The sequence below is a fragment of the Vidua chalybeata genome, chromosome 5, assembly GCF_026979565.1.
Source record: "Vidua chalybeata isolate OUT-0048 chromosome 5, bVidCha1 merged haplotype, whole genome shotgun sequence".
NCBI lineage: Eukaryota > Metazoa > Chordata > Aves > Passeriformes > Viduidae > Vidua > Vidua chalybeata.
Genome location: NC_071534.1, coordinates 20531744 through 20547676, shown reverse-complemented (window position 1 = coordinate 20547676; position 15933 = coordinate 20531744). Strand labels below are relative to the sequence as shown.

Here is a 15933-nt window from a genome sequence, read left to right as displayed (position 1 = left end):
CAAAGACCTTACTTTTTTGAATTAAATTTTCCTGGAAAGAAAAATCTTCAATCTCTGGTGTTTTCAGCAGAACAAAAAATGTAGAATCTCAATCTGATCTATCTAAGCAAGCATACCACATCTATCACCACAGGCTTTTGAATCAACCAAGGACCCAAACCCTTGATCAGATCTGACTTAAGAGGAATTTTTTTACTGCAAGTACCCCTTGCTTTCTGTTTCTCCACGGCAAAAAAAAAAAAAAAAGGAAGAGATGTGGGAGGAGGCTGAGAGTGGTATCTATTTATGAACAAGGTATCTTGGAAAGATGAGAGATATGACAGCTATCTTTGCTCTCTCTAAGCTTAAGATAAAGAGAGGACTCGTGCCTGTGGCTGTTAGCTTGATATTTTCCACATCAATATTTTCCACACAGTGCTGTTGTTCAGCTTTGGTTTGCCTCTGGTATTGACGGACACGGCCGTAGCGTGTTTCTGTGGGTTTGAGAACCACACACCGTGTTCTCATGGGCTTGAGAAGGTACTGACTGTTCCCCGTGTGACATTTCCAAAGGGCTGTTGGGAGCCCAGCAGCAAAAGGCCCCCAAATCACTGAGAGCGGCATTCACAACCCGTGTTACTCACATACAAGACCACATGATCTCGTCTTCCTGGAAGAAAGGTCCGGTTATCTCCAGATCTGACGTTGAGCACTTCCTGCCGCAGTGTGTCACACATTCACACCCAGCATGGCTGCGAAAGCTGTGCTAACAGCTTGCCAGCTCCAAAGCTGACATTTTCACAAAAAGCAAGGGTGGGGGGAGGGGGGGGTGTGAAAAAATACTGAGCCAGCAGGACAGTCCTCAGGAGCTTGCTACAGGATCACCTCTAACTCTGCCTTTCTTTTTTAGGTGTCTGAGTTCCTTGGGGCAGGGAGAAGGAAGGAGAGCTAAAGGAATATTCGTCTAAGCAAAACTTTACCTAGTTCCCTTTTTAGAAAAGTTGTTAATCATTTTCCCTCACCAAAAGAACAGAAAAACACTGTAGATTACTTAATATTTTGTTTATTTACAAAGAAGCAAATGTGGTTTTTTGTACTCATCTTAGCAGCAAGATGTACTCAGTAAGAGTACAGATATATAGTTTGGTCATGCAGAGAGAAAATTAGAAAGGAGAAAGTCCAGCTAGAACTCAATCTAGCTACTGTCATCAAAAATAACAAATACATTAATAACAAAAAAAGGGTCAAGGAGAATCTCCGTCCTTTATTTGACTTGGCAGGGGAATATTGTCATCAAGGATGAGGCTGAGCTCCTTAATGCCTTCTTTGCCTCAGTCGCTAACAGCAAGATGAGATGTCCCCAGGGTACCCACCCCCCTGAGCTAGAAGACAAAGACAGGGAGCAGAATAAACCCCCTATAATCCAGGAGGAAGTAGTTAGTGACCAGCTGTGCCACATAGACACTCCCAAAGTTTCTGGAAGGAGTCCATACAAGGGCACTGAGAAAACTGGCAGAATAGCTCACCAAGGCACTTTCCATTATTTATCATCAGTTCTGGCTAGCCAGAGAGGTCGAAGGTGACTGGAGGTTAGCCAGTGTGACACCCATCTACAAAAAGGGCTGGAAGGAGGATCTGGGGAACTACAGGCCCATCAACCTGACCTTGGTGCCACAGAAGATCATGGCACAGGTCACCTTGAGTGCCATCACATGGCAGGTGCAGCACAACAAAGGGATCAAGCCCAGCCAGCATGGGTTTAGGAAAGGCTTGTCCTGCTTGACCAACCTGATCTTCTACGACCGGGTGAACTTCACTTAGTGGAAAAAGGGAAAACTGTGGATGTTATATACCTAATCTTTAGTAAAACCTTTTACACTATCTACCACAGCATTGTCCTGGAGAAACTGGCAGCCCATGGCGTGGATGTGTGTACTTTTTGCTAGGTAAAACACTGGCTGGATGGCCAAGCCCAAAGAGTTGTGGCAATGGGAGTTAAATCCAGTTGGCAGCCAGTCAACAGCAGTGCTCCCCAAGGCTCAGTGTAGGCGCCAGATCTGTTTAATATCTGTTGAAAATATAGATGAGGGGATCAAGGGCTCCCCTTTAGTCAGTTTACAGATGACACCAAGCTGGGCAGAAGTGTTGATCTGCTGCAGAGTAGGAAGTGTTTGCAGAGGGGTCTGGACAGGTTGGATTGATGAGCCAAGGCCAATGGTATGAGGTTCAACAAGGTGCCAGGTCCTGTTGCAACAGGGTTGTAACAGCACCATGCAGTGCTGCAAACTGGGGGAAGAGTGGCTGAAAATCTGCTCAGTGGGAGATTCCAGTGGGATCCCAGTGGGACCTGGGGATGCTGGTAAATCATGGCTGAACATGAGCCATGTGTGCCCAGGTGACAAAGAAGGCCAATGACATCCTGGCTTGTACCATGAATAGTGTGGCCAGCAGGGCCAGGAAAGGGATCATCCCCCTGTACAGAGGCCACACCTCAAATCCCGTATTCAGTTTTGGGGTACTCAATACAAGAAGGACGTTGAGGTGCTGGAGCATATCCAGAGAAGGGCAATAGAGATGGTGAAGGTATGGAGCACAAGCTGAGGGATTGTTGGGGCTGTTTAGCCTGGAGAAAAAAAGGCTCAAGGGTAACCTTATTGCTCTCTACAACTCTCTGAGAGGAAGTTATGGCAAGGTAGAAGTCAGTCTCTTCTTCCAGATAACAAGTAGTAGATCAAGAGGAAATATACTTCAAATTGCACCAGGGGAAGTTCAAGTTGGATATCAGGAAAAATTTCTTCACTGAAAGAGTGTTTAAACATTGGAATAGGCTCTCCAGGAAAGTGGTGGAGTCACCATCTTTGGAAGTGTTCAGAAAATAAGTAGATGTGGCACTTTGCAATATAGTTTAGTAGGCATGGTAGTATTCAGTCAAATTTTGTACTAGATAATCTTGAAGTTCTTTTCCTACCTTAATGATTCTATGCAGGAAAATAGAAAAGCTTAAGAAAGTCTAAATGGGGACAGTGCAGCTTGGATCCTTGGCCCATGTAAGATATCAAACTGCCCATCAGAGGCAAGGGAGTCAGTGTCTCTTTTCAAAGTCCATCTGGGAAGATTCTCAAAGTCCAGGAAACAGGTGGGAAAGCCTTGTACTTCCCTATCTCGGGAGCTGTGTCTCCTGTTTTCTCCTGGGCAAAATGGAGCATTCCATGTCTTGAGACAGATGGTGAAGGATGAGGAGGATGAGAGGATGAGAGGAGAGGAATAGCTCCCGAAGCTCTCCCAGCAACGAGTAGGCTCAACTCTGAGCAGCTCTTTTCAGGTGAAATCTAAGCCAGCACCTGGGACTCGTAATGGCATTCAGGATACATACTGCAAGGTCAGCTAACAGTGTAGGAACAGGAATCTCAATGCTTGGACAGACAGAGATAGGAAAGAATTAGTTCTAGTTGACACTCAGAGCTGTGACCGAAGGGTTAACAAGTTCAATATCCTTGAACTTTTTGGTATAAATTCTCTTAGAAGAGTTTTCAAGAGATAAGGAGAACTCTTAGCACATGGCTGGTATTTTCCCACTGCTGAAAAGTCCAGAAATATGGCAAGGAAATGGACAGATGGTACAAATGGTGAATGTAGGGATCTTCCTTTGCCTTACCACTTTTCTTCTGTGGCTTTTTCTAACCCAGATCAGGAAGAAGAAAAACAAAGTCTGTGCTATCCCCATTCTTTGCAAGTGGATTGAGGTTTTCTTTTCAGTAAAGGTGCTGATTCGTGGGTTAGTTTTCTGGGCTTATTCACCACATCTTTGCTGCTAATTAGGCAATGGTTTCCCTTGAGCAGTGGAAGGAATGGGCAGCACTGCTGTGATGTTTTCCACTTATACAGGATGTGGGATGAACTATTCTACAATCAGCTTATCATAGTCAAATAACTGTAGTTTGCCAGCAGGGCAGAAAGGCTTTCGATTTCATGAAAAATATTGTAGCAAGAATGGGAAACTGTGAGTTCTTTTTACTGCCACCATCAAGCTGGAGGAAAGAAAGAGAGGGAGGGGATTTCCCCAGTATTTTTAACTCAATAATGGGGATTTCTTTTTTACACTGCACTGCTTAGACAGCTGATGCAGTTGTGGCTCTGAACCGACCTTAGGGACTCGAAGGTCTAGACTCTAAAGTCTAAAGTTGGACCAAGTAGCTTAGAATGTAATTTCTGATTAAAACTTAAAGTGGGGACATCATAGAAAAAAGGATGAACACACCCTTGTTCAGTCAGGAGGAGATGTCTTCATCCATTTCATCATCAACCCCAGCAATGACTGGCAGTGCTATTGGCCCCTGTACAAAATTTTATATCCACATCTTCAGGCATTTCTCCATCCCATTAGAGGTTTTTAGGCCAGTATGAAGCAAACTGATCATATGCCTGCTCAGCCTCAAAGCTGAGTGCTATTTTACACCAAAATGCAGAGCATGGAAGTGCTGGCACAGTTTCCTACCAGGAACTGGGAAGGGAAAAATGAATTGGTGAGGTTTGGAATGTCACTTGAGAAGTGTGAGGAGTTTCTATGCCATCAGAGCCAGTATCAACAGAGTATTAACCTTCATATTTGCTTATGAAAGTAAGTCTGTGTTGGCCAGTCTTCTCCAGCCTCATTAGTGAGCAGTCCTGATGGGATTGATGCTGAAGTTACATTCACGTCCTGTGGAGAGAAACTCTCTATCTAGCCTTCCTTGCAGAGGTGGCCTTTCCCACCTCTGGGTCTCCTCCAAGCAGATCCTAGACAGAGCAATGGCTGTACTGGCTTTGGAGGTCCCTCAGAGAAAGGTAGGCACCAGTGTTTGGGACCTGGCTGGAGAAGGCTGTTTTGCATGGATCCTCATCCTGTCTTTGTGTTAGAGGTGGAGGCTGGGAGAAGGAAGAGGTAGCATTTGCTGCTGGTGTGCACGGGTCAGTTGGAGGGCCCCCCTTCCCACTCCCGTCCGTTACACTGACAGTATTGCTGTCCTGCACGTGCAGTGGGTCAGGAAAGTCAGTGTCCAACAGGCACACGGCCTCAGCAGGTTGTGAAGCTGCTTTGCCCATCACCTTCTCATCCTGTTCCAGAACTGGTGTTGGTGAAGTGCCTTCACTCGACTGGAGAGCCCCAGGAACAGCCATGGCCTGCTGGGCTTCACCTGCTGTCTCTTCCATGAAGGATTTCTTTCTGGAGCCCTGGGTTGCCTCCATACAGTGAAAGAAGTTGTTGGGCAATACATTCATGTCCTCTGCCAGTGTGCAGAGGTCTGGGGAGGGGAGAGCCTGGTAACAGTCGCCATCCTTGCTGCCACTGCCCTCCTGGCTGAAAGGCTCGTAGGAGAAGTAGACCTGACAGGGCTCAATCTCAAAGGAGTTGGAAAGATGGAAGAAGAAGTAGCCTTGGTTGGTGAAGCAGCTGGATCCAGAGTGCACACTGGTTTCTGTGGGAGGATCAGGAGTCAGGGTTCCCTTGGAAAGTAGAAACCGGGATTCCTGGTCATTCTTCTGCATCACCTCGAGCATGGAGATCTCTGGGATTGTGCTGTTCACGCAGTAGGAAGATGTCGAGAACGGGGAGGAGAGCCATTTCTGGTGGGGAGGAAACACAAGAGAGAGACTGTGTACCAAAGTATAGCATTCAGAGAGGAACTGAGTGGCCACAGCAATCAAGTGACCTCTTTTCTGCCCAAGCAAGGGTTACCACAGGTGATGGGGAGGGAAATTCCCATTCGTGATGTCTCATCTGCAGGATTTTCAGAGAGAGTATGTCATTCTGTCACACTAAAATTAAGAGTGGATCTTGTCAGCCTATGTTTCGAGATTTCTGGAGCAGGGAATTTAAGATGGAGAATTAAAGTGAAACAAAGGGAATAAAAAAAGGTAGGAAAAACTCTTACAAGACCATAAGGTGAAGCGAAGCATTAAAAACAGTATTGAGGTGCATCTCATGCAATCTATTCCTAGGTGCTGAACAAGCTTCTGATATATCCACATGGCCATATGCAGATTTCTTGTCTAAGGTGCTCTTCCAGGCCCCTTGTGCCTAATTTTTATAGTCATCATGAGCAACATCCTTCAGTGCACCATTATGCTTAAAAATAAACTGATTTTGATGACACCCAAATCCATTGCCTTTATGGCTTGTAAAGCAAATTTTTCAAGTTCTTTCTGCACTGGTAAAGTGTCTTGAGTGACTGCTGCACAACCTCGTCCCCCTACTCTGTACTCTTTCCTTGTAGTTTAAGCTTTCTGAGCCTTTTACACCTTGGCTTTTACAAAGCTTTGCTGTTTCTGAGCCCTCTGCAGTTTGTTTCTGTCCTCCTTAAAGCAAGATGCCTCTTGGGATCACCTCCCACGTCTTGCATCTGATGCTCCCTTTAATGCTGCACAGAATGGTAATTGTCTCTTTGCAGCTGCCCATACTCACAGAGAGCCTAGGGGAGGGAAATGGTGGAGTGGGAAGAGAAGAGAAACAGACAAGAATGCAAGAAATAGCTAAGTGCTATCCAGTGTGATGGCAATTCACATCAGGAGCAGAGGAGAAGCTCACAGCAGGAAATCTGGGGAAGAACTGGGCAGCCTAGGGCAAGTAGGGAGGCACTGAACTGGGAGGGAGGAGGGTCTTGAGAGGCCAAGCTCCCTCCTGCAGGTCCCTTGTTGTCTCTCAGGCTGCTGATTATGGGAGCAGGGTGCTGTGCTTTGTGCTGTCGTTTGCCATCTCTCCGTTCTGCAATTAGAGATGCCTTGGCTGAGTGTTGGGTTTTAGAAGGTCAGAAAATAGAACTTGAGCAGAGAACCCAGCAGCTGGTGCTACAGGCACATATATCATGTATGCATGGGTACGTCTGTCTGTCCTGGGCATGTGCAGCTGGATGCTCCTTTCCCTCATTTCTCCCCGCTATGGTTCCATCCCCAGCCCCATACCTGAATGTCACCTCCATGAACAGAAACAAGTGGGGGAAAAAACTTCTCAGGGTCTGGGATGTGAATCTTCAGGATCTTCTTAAACCTTGAGGAAAGACAATGAGAAGGACAAATGAAGGAGGGCCTGATCCTGATCACTGTCACTCTGGTGGGGGTGAAAGAGTGCCCTGCAATTCACAGGTACTGCCCTGGCATGGGGGAAGAGGTAAAGTAAGGTCAAGCCTGAGGGCTGACCTTCCTCTTGAGTGGTCTGAGAGGGACTAGCTGAGCCATGAGATGTATAGAGATGAGACAGATAAACCTGGCACTGGAAAATGCATTTACCTCAGCCTTTTCCCAGGGGACGGACAACCCCTGGTTTTACTGGTTTCTTCCCTGCCTTGCCTGGTCACCTTAACCTCTCCACCTGGCCCCTTCAGCCCCTGTCCTGATGACAAGCTGAGCAGGCCTCCCTTGTTTCCAAGTTCCCACTGCTGTGAGCTGTTTGTTTTGCTACCACCACAATGACTCAGGACCATGTGGCCTGAGCAGGGCTGTCACTGGGAAAGCTCTGCCACAGCTCTCTGCCCTCCTACCAGGATGCTGCATGGCATAGCTGGGGCACACTGGCCGTGCAAGCCATCTGAGTGAGTGTGCCTTGCATTGTCCAGAGACCTCTCCTTCCCTGGAACCAGTGTGTTGTCATCCTGAGGCAGCATGGAGTGATCTAATCTGCTCCTCAGCTTCTCAGAATGGTTGGATCATCTTGTCATCCCTTTGCTGAAGCTTTGCTGCAGGATGTTGTAAGGAAAAACCCTCCTGACCTCTGGAGGCAATCAGTGTACTCTCTGAAGCATCAGAACTTGCTAGCTCTTGCATATAAACTACCTTACATCATTGCAGATGCTATTTTTATTCATGCATGTCTAATCCTTCCTTGCATCTTACCTTAGCATTATTCTGCACTCAATTCCCCTAGGTTAATTATACTTTGTGGAGAAAGGAGGCCTTTTTAACTCGCTCTGTGCTGTACATCTAGCACTTCCTCAACTTTGTGTTATGACTCAGGGTAAAATAGTGACCAGTGACTTTCTCAGTATCCATCTTCCTTCAGCATAGTTCTCTCAGCATCCAGCCTCTGCAACTTCATCGCTGAGAATGTTTGTCCCTGCTCCCTGCCATGAATATCAGCACCCTGCTTCTTTACCCCTGACCTGAGATGAGAAAACCTGTGACTGTTTCTAACCTTGTGCCAAGCTGAGAGGTCACTGTTCCTATTATTGTGTTGAGTAATCTTGTGAGACACTTTCAGTCCCTAATAAAAGCAGTGTCTGGGTAGAAACACTGGCAAAGAGGTCTTGAAGCATTGTATAGGTTTTAACAGTGTGTGAGGACTGCACAGACCAGGGAGAACAAGAATTGTGCTCGTCACGCAGGAGTTTTGCCTGCAGGCCCAATGTCATCTCATTCTGCCTGAGCTCTTGCTGGAATGTTTAAATGAGAAGGTGGTGGTAACCAGGCTTGCTTGGTCCTCGCTACAGGGAGAGTTCTCAGCCCAGTGACCTGCTTTTGAAGAGGCAATTTTGATGCATCTCTGCCAGGAAACACCATGCTAACCCCTGGGCAACAGATGTGCTCAGGCCGCTGTTTTAAATTTAGCCAGGGCATGGCACCAGGGCATGGCACCAGGTCACAGGACCATGGCACAATATGACAGTGCTGGTGAAACCACATCATCTTTGGTGGTGTTATTTTTCTACAGGCAAATATCAGTCTCAGAAGACTGGGCTATAAACCATAAATTGATTGGCTTAAAGCCATCTCTATCCTGAGTAACACCAGGTGAAAAATAATCTGAGTTTTGAGAATACCCACAAGATATAGGAAAGTAACAGAAATGTAAGCTTAATTCTCAATTACCATTTCAGGGTCCGTAAGTTAATGAGGAAGGCAGTCCCAATGATCACGAAGATGAAGGTGCTCACTAATAGAACTGGCAGGACTGGCTGGGATGTTCCTGCAAGATGAGAAAGAATGAGGAAATGGCTGTTAAAATCTAACCAGGATTCTGTAGGTAGAAGCTGCAGCCCTTTCATGGCTGTTCAAGGTGATCAAAGTGGGCCTTTGTTATAATTTTATATAATATTATAATATTATCTATTATCTAGAATTATACAGGTCAGAGTATATGTGAGTTCTGCTATTGTGTAGGATGCCTTTGAGCTGATATGGGTTTCAGAGTCTAAGCATTGCTTAACAGAAAATTTGTGCTGAACAGCTTGAACTCCCTGGTCATAACAGCACCACAGCTACTGGTGGCCAGAGATGAGGTGGCACAGTCTGCTAGTTGAAGTGTCCACCAACCTGTTTCATTGCCAAGGAAAGCAGGGACTCCTAAAGCCAGCTAAAGTGGGGTTGGAGGCTTAAAACAGCATTAATGGTCAGTGGGGGAGAGGGAGTCATGGTGTTCACAGGTCTCTGAGAAGGCAAGAGGATAAGGATAGAGAAGGTTAGGGGTCAAGGGACTGGCTTCTTTCTTTGGAGAGGTGTAGGGAAGCATTAGGAGGCTAGGAAGGTTACAGTTTTACACCATATTTTAGTACTTGGATTGTAGGGTTAAGACAAAGAGACTGGGTTCTCACATTGCCAGGGCTGCCAGCACTCCTCAGGCTTGTTTGGCATAATCTCAAACATTCCTTAATCTGTCTCTTTCACACATATCTCCCCAGTGCACCTTTGCTTGGCCTTGCTATTCTGGTGCCTGTTTCCCCTGCCTGCCCCTCATCTACTCCCATCCCTCGTGTCCCTTGGCCTGGTCATGCAGAAAATCTCTGGAGCAGTTAGGAGAGAACAGAGAAAAATAAAAGATGGAGGGGACATTTTTAGCACATTCTTTCTTTCCCTGTCCTTGAGATGCTACTCAGATCACTGTCTCCTCTGCCTCTGGTACCCTGGTTATCTTTGGGTCTTGGTTGCTATGACAACTGGTTGTGGCTGTATCCTATTCACTGACATCACACACTGTCAAAATTTGATCGCCACAGCAACAGTGCCCTTTCTAAACATAGCTCCTCTGTTTATATCAAGACCAGGAAAAACAGGGAGGGGTTGAGCAGAGGCAGGATGGGGGCAACCTGAGAAGGAATAACCTCTACCTGCTTATTTTTTGGGAAAAAAATGACAGAGGCCACAGCCACTGAGTCACCGAAGGGCACTATCTTCCAAGGCTGGAAGTTCATAGAGTGACTGATGCAAATCTCAGCAGACCTTTTTAAAAGAGTCTTACATACATCTAAGTCAGTAAGTCTCTCCCAGTTTCCATGAGACTTTGCTTCCCAAGCTCAGGTGTTCCTCAGCTCAGGAGCTGAGAGCCATTTCACTGCATTTCACTGATCAATACCTCCACTGAACTGGCCATTTTAGGAAGCTGGGACAATGTTCCCAGTAACATTAGCATCTGGGAAAATGCCAATCCTGGCCACTGCTTCTGCTGGTTAGACACCTGGCCTTACTGCTCTGGGGAAGCAGTCCCTGATTTAAACCTTGTGGATTTTGCCTAGCTTCTGGAAGTCAGAGGGACTTTGCTGGGGTCATTTGCCCTTAAGCTGTGATGCTGAGATGATCTCACCTAACTGATCAGGAGGGACAGTTTTCGACCTTTCTATTACTCTTTGGTCAACACAGTTCTCCCTACACATCTTCCTTCAGTTTCTCACCCTGTTCCCGTTTTCCCCTCCAGGTCAGACTACCTGACTTACCCTTACGGTCAGCGTGTGTCCTCCACAGGACCGGCTTGCTCCAGTCACTCCACATGCCTTTGTAGGGGCTTCTGGCACTTGGCCTTGCACGGACAGCTGCCTCATATTTCGAGTTGGGTGAGAGTCTCTCAAAATTTGCCCACATCTGGTCCTGTTCAATGGGCAAGTTCGCAGCCTCCTGGGAGTAGGGCAAATTTAGAACATTGTCAACACCCTGGTTTACAGCCTCACGTACCCATCTTCTCCAAAACCCTCAGAGAAGACTTGTTTCAAGTCCTTACACCTCGTGCATGGCTTGTTCACCCTGAAGGAAAATTCTTCTTTGCTTTGCTTTTCCCATCCCTTTCAGGTCTGTCCTGGAACTGTCTGAATTTTTTTGTGGCAGCACTAAGTAAAATGCCTCCTTGTCATCACCAAACACTGGCAGCAGGTGACACAGATAAAAGAGCAGGGGCTGTCATCGTCTCTCCAGCTTCACCAAAACTGGTCACATCCTGAGAGGAGGCCCAGGAGCAGGTCTTGGGGGACATAAACAAGGCCAGGATTCATCCAGGACTCATATGGTAGCACGTCCCAGCTTCCCCCTCTGTACTCACCTCCCAGGACTGACTCATGTGTCGATACCGCACTTGGTACTCCCGCATCCCATCCAAATAGTGAGAGGAAATATTCAGGCTCCATGTTAGGTTGGAGGTGTTTTCAGTTATGTTAACCAGCTGAAGGTCTCCTGGAGGCCTCAGCTTTACTGGAAAGAGAGAAGAAGTAGGGCTGATATCCCCATACTGTGTCCATAACAGGACTGCACATCAAGCACCTGAGCAGCAGGACATCTCCATGAGACGAGTAAACTCACACAGCCAACAAAACAATGTCCCAGGCAGATGTTTTTCTTCTGGATTAGTGAGCTGAATCCTTTCAGCAAAGACTGAAACATGCCAAAGCTGTCTTAAAGAAGGGTGGAAGCACGTAACTAGAGGGGGCAGAGGAAGAGCAGCAAGAGTTTCTATCCTTCTTTCAGCACACATTTTTCATGAGGGCAGCTGAGCTATCATTACCAGTTTGAAGCCAGATATGGGACAGGACAGGATGTGGCTGGCATGACATTGCATGACAGAGGAGCAAGTGGCAGGAGTCAACATTGTGCTCATTGTAGTAGGGGACAAGCAAAAGACAAAGGCCTAAAATCAGCTATGGGTGTTGCATAGGAGTGGATGAGGAAGGAAAATTAATTTCCCCCATCCTCTCATGGGGAAGCTTCAGAGACCAGAAGGCAGATGAGTACTCACTATTTTCAAATGGATTGAAGTTTTTTATTTGCTCAGGTATTTTGGTTTTATTCTCTCCAGTGTGGCAATGGACAGACAAGCTAAGACGGTCTGAAACGGTGAAGCACTGATTCTGCAAGGAAAATTAACCATTAGTGACAATGAAACCTCATTAATAAGCATTCGAATTTCTAAGCATTGCCTATGCATAAGATGATTAGGCATACTTGACAATAAATACGGAAGGCATTTGTGGCAGAGGGGCATAAATCTCAGTGGTGAGTGAGGAACCAAAAATTTATATTTCATGTGGTTGGATTTTTTTTGTTTGTTTGTTTATTGGCAAGAAGGGCACAAAGTATTGTGATACGCTAGTTTCTTGGGATTCCTGTAGGAGCTGACAAAGCAGGAGAAAAAGTTACTCTCTATGGGTGACATTTATTGAGGTATTTTATTTTTACCAGAACATTTTATGTTCCCTGGTAAGACTGAAACCACATTAGTATTAGACATGACACTTGAAACGCAGTGATGCTGAAGGGCCCTGTACATCATACAGTACTGAATAAGCAACAGAGAAATTAGCTTGATTAGAAAGAAAAGATTTTGGAGCTATATACCAACCCTGCAATTTGTCTTTGCACATGATATGCAAATGTATGAAAGCTTGTCTGTCATTAGAACTGGTTGTGACTTTATCAATAAAAATATTAGCTCAAATTTGGGTGGGTGTTTTCCGAAAACATGGGAACTGCAGTGACACTGGATGTGACTAAAGGAAGTACATAATGGATCCAAAATAAGACTGATTTAAATAAAGAATAATAGTTAGAATATTTGCATCACCATTAGCTCCAATGATGTGTTGCTGTTCATCTTGCATTAGACACATCTAACCACACTTCACAGTAGAAAAACATCTGGAAAATGATATTGATAATTTCTAGGAAAATGAGATGAAGAGGTGTCCTCAGAGCTGGTGGTGATGCCCATCCCTCCTCAGAGGAAGGGATTAAGGCCAAACACAGGTGATTGAGATGTGTGTCACCCTGTTCTTTTAAAAGTTTTCTATACCTTCTAATATTTACATATTTCTACTGGAGTTTCTCACACATTGTAATGTAAATAATGATTGTTTTGCATTCTTCTTTGTGAGAAGAAAGAATTGATAGACTGTTAGTTTAACCAGTGTAGTTAAAGAAGTGGCAATTTCATCCTCCAATCCACTACCACTTTTAGAATTCTATATATTGCGAGGTCAGAAATAAAACTTCCTCTTTTCCCTCTTTTACATCTAATGTAAATGTGTGAGTTATTTCATGTCGCAGTGTGACAGATGTGGGGCACTGCATATGATCTGTCTGTCCTGCAGCTCTTCTGCATGTGTCAGCACAGCATGGCCCAGCTCACAATGAAGCCAATCCCTTCTGCAGGGGAACCCAAGGGAGGCACGTATATCAACAACACACAACACCAAACCCCATTCCAGACCCAGACTCAGGGATTAGGTTTGGACTTTTTATACTACCCCCGGATGTTGCACTGCTTATACACCCAAAATGAATATATATAAATCCTTTCCCTTTTGTCACTAGCCAGGACATCCCAGATGAATTACTCACATTAACATTTTGATTGAAGGTTTTGATGCATCTCCTCAATCCTGTCATATGCTCTGCCTTGGGTAATTTGCAGTGCTTCTTGTGTTTTTCAGGTGAGGGATATAACTCCAGTGAGCTGGGAAGATATAGTTTTGTAGTTTGTCAAATATTATGTAACACTAAAGGGCTTTCAAAGCATTTTACATCCTGCTGTATTTGCTGAACAGGTTACAGCAAAGATTTAATCCTACTTTTTCTCCCCATTGTATCACTCAGACAAATTTTATGTGCTGGCACATGGAAGTCAATGCATCCCAGTTATTTCAAGGCAAAAATGACAGCAGATTTCCAGTTTCAAAGATTTCACAAAATCCTCTTCCTATTTCTCTGCTTCCTGTTGATATCAGAGAGCATACAGAGCCCAATCTCACCTACAGCAACATGGCCCTGGAAGACAGGTGCCTGTTTCAGCCCCTCTAGGATTTACAGGTCTCCTTCCAGACACTGACAGTCCTGTAGGATCTCAGATGCTCAGTGACATGTACCTTCTGAGCCAGGTCACGTCTCAGTCAGCCAGGACAGTACATCACAAGTGGCAGCACTACACTGTAACCTCTCTTCTGCTCTGACAAGAGAGCCCCAGCTGAGCTATGACATGGGGTGTGGCGGGGTGGAGAACATCTGTGGGGTTGCAGCTGGGACAGTGTCTGGCTGAGGTGCCTGTTCGAGCTCTAAGGTCAGATCAGGCCTGGGACTCACTGACAGTGGGGAGGGTTTTCTTCCTAGAGACCCAGTCAAAGAACTGCACAATTCCACATCCAGCCCCAATTCCAGCCACAGTCTCTGATTCACACCCATGGAGCAACATCAGTGTTTTAGCTTTCTAGGGCCGTGCACCGCCCCCAAGGTATATTTGTCCATCTAACTCAATTGGAGGTGTCTCTATGGCAGTGACAAGTAACCCACGCAGTGACAGAATCACACTGAGCCTATCCTTATGGCAGGCACCCAGGGCAGTCCTGGGCTTGGCTGGTAAGCCTCTTGTCTGCAGATGTCCTATTTGGAGATGACAGACTCAGCCAGCCCCCACAGCAGTACTGGCAAAACACCTCTCCTCTGCTGGGAGGCATATGGGAGAGGAAAACATCGTGAACTGGAAGAGAGGAAAGAGCCAGGGGAGAGAAAGAAGGACGGTATTTTTCTTCATTCATTATTACTCAAGGTGCAACATCTCAGTTCATCCTGGCAATTGCCAAATGGCCTCTGTATGACTTCAATTCCACCCTTCTCCAGCCCCGTCTCTATACATCCTCATTTTCCATTGAAAATGCCTTTCAGTCCCAATGGTGTCTGCCGAGGAAGAGGGATTTTTTGAAAAGTGAAGTTCAGATAGAGCCATGAAGCTGAAAGATGGGTTGTGCTAGACAGTTTGGGACTGTCAGATGGCAAGCACTGAGCAGTGTCTGCCAGCATCTCAGCCCACACGGAGATAGAGACAGAGTTCAAGACAAAACACCTCAGCTCTCTCCACTACACCTGGCCTGGGAAGGGGAAGCCTATATTTTTGTAAAGTGGCATTGTTTTTCCTCAGTCTCTCCAGTCACCTACCTGTCATAAAAGCCTTTCTTTGATAAAATCTCCAGCTGACATGGTGCTTCAGCCAAGTCCCTGCCTGGGTCCCAGTCACAGAAGAGAGCCGCCCGTGAGTCATACCAACAAGTGAGGCTGGAAGCACCTGCCAGCAGAGAAGAGACAGACAGCAATGTGGCTCAATTAGCAACGATGCTTGGCGTTAATCATCACCCCAGACAATGCTGCCCCATCCCAAACTACTGACTGAATCCTCTGCTGGACAACTCCAAGTAAGAAAAGCAGTGCTACTCATTTCTCTATATCCTTGGAGGCTGATGTGCTCATCAGAGACCTGTAATATTGCAACCTCCTCTGGCTTTACGTTACAACACAAACATTGCACAGCAGCATACGTGGCGCACACACTGCCCTGGCTGACTGCCCTCCCTGTTCCCCCTGGCACAGGGGAAAGGAATCGCTTCTTACCTTGTGCTGAGTCTGATGCCCACGAGGGATGCATGAGACTGAACAGGCAGAGGTGAGACAGAAGCAGCAATGAGGGCTTCATCAGTACTGGCGACACACTGAAAGAGAGAAGACACCCCCACAACACAACTCAGCAACGGAACTTAGGGAGATCTCGAGATGTCATCTCACAGAGGCATCCACTGTCTTGGGATGCAGTGCCAGTCTTCTAGGTTCAGAAACTCATATCCCTTCCACTCTGGAGTCCGCACTTTTCCCTCAGCACCTCACTGTTCTTCTGCCTTGGGTGCTTTGCTCAGCAGTGAGGCTGCTCACAGGGCAGCACAGAGGCTGTTTGCAGGAATCATGTCTTCT

At 46.2% G+C, this 15933-nt stretch overlaps 1 protein-coding gene across 1 annotated transcript; it reads right to left on the bottom strand.

Annotated features, from left to right (window-relative positions):
• Window positions 1-4494: 4494 nt before the first annotated feature.
• IL2RB (interleukin 2 receptor subunit beta) lies at window positions 4495-15685 on the bottom strand. Its single transcript, XM_053942449.1, has 9 exons — window positions 15580-15685; window positions 15130-15256; window positions 13543-13657; window positions 11942-12053; window positions 11252-11400; window positions 10656-10833; window positions 8818-8914; window positions 6919-7003; window positions 4495-5583 (listed from the first exon to the last, which is right to left on the bottom strand). The coding sequence occupies exons 1-9, from the start codon at window positions 15659-15661 to the stop codon at window positions 4756-4758; spliced, it is 1773 nt and encodes a 590-aa protein (XP_053798424.1). The 5' UTR covers window positions 15662-15685; the 3' UTR covers window positions 4495-4755.
• Window positions 15686-15933: the final 248 nt, after the last annotated feature.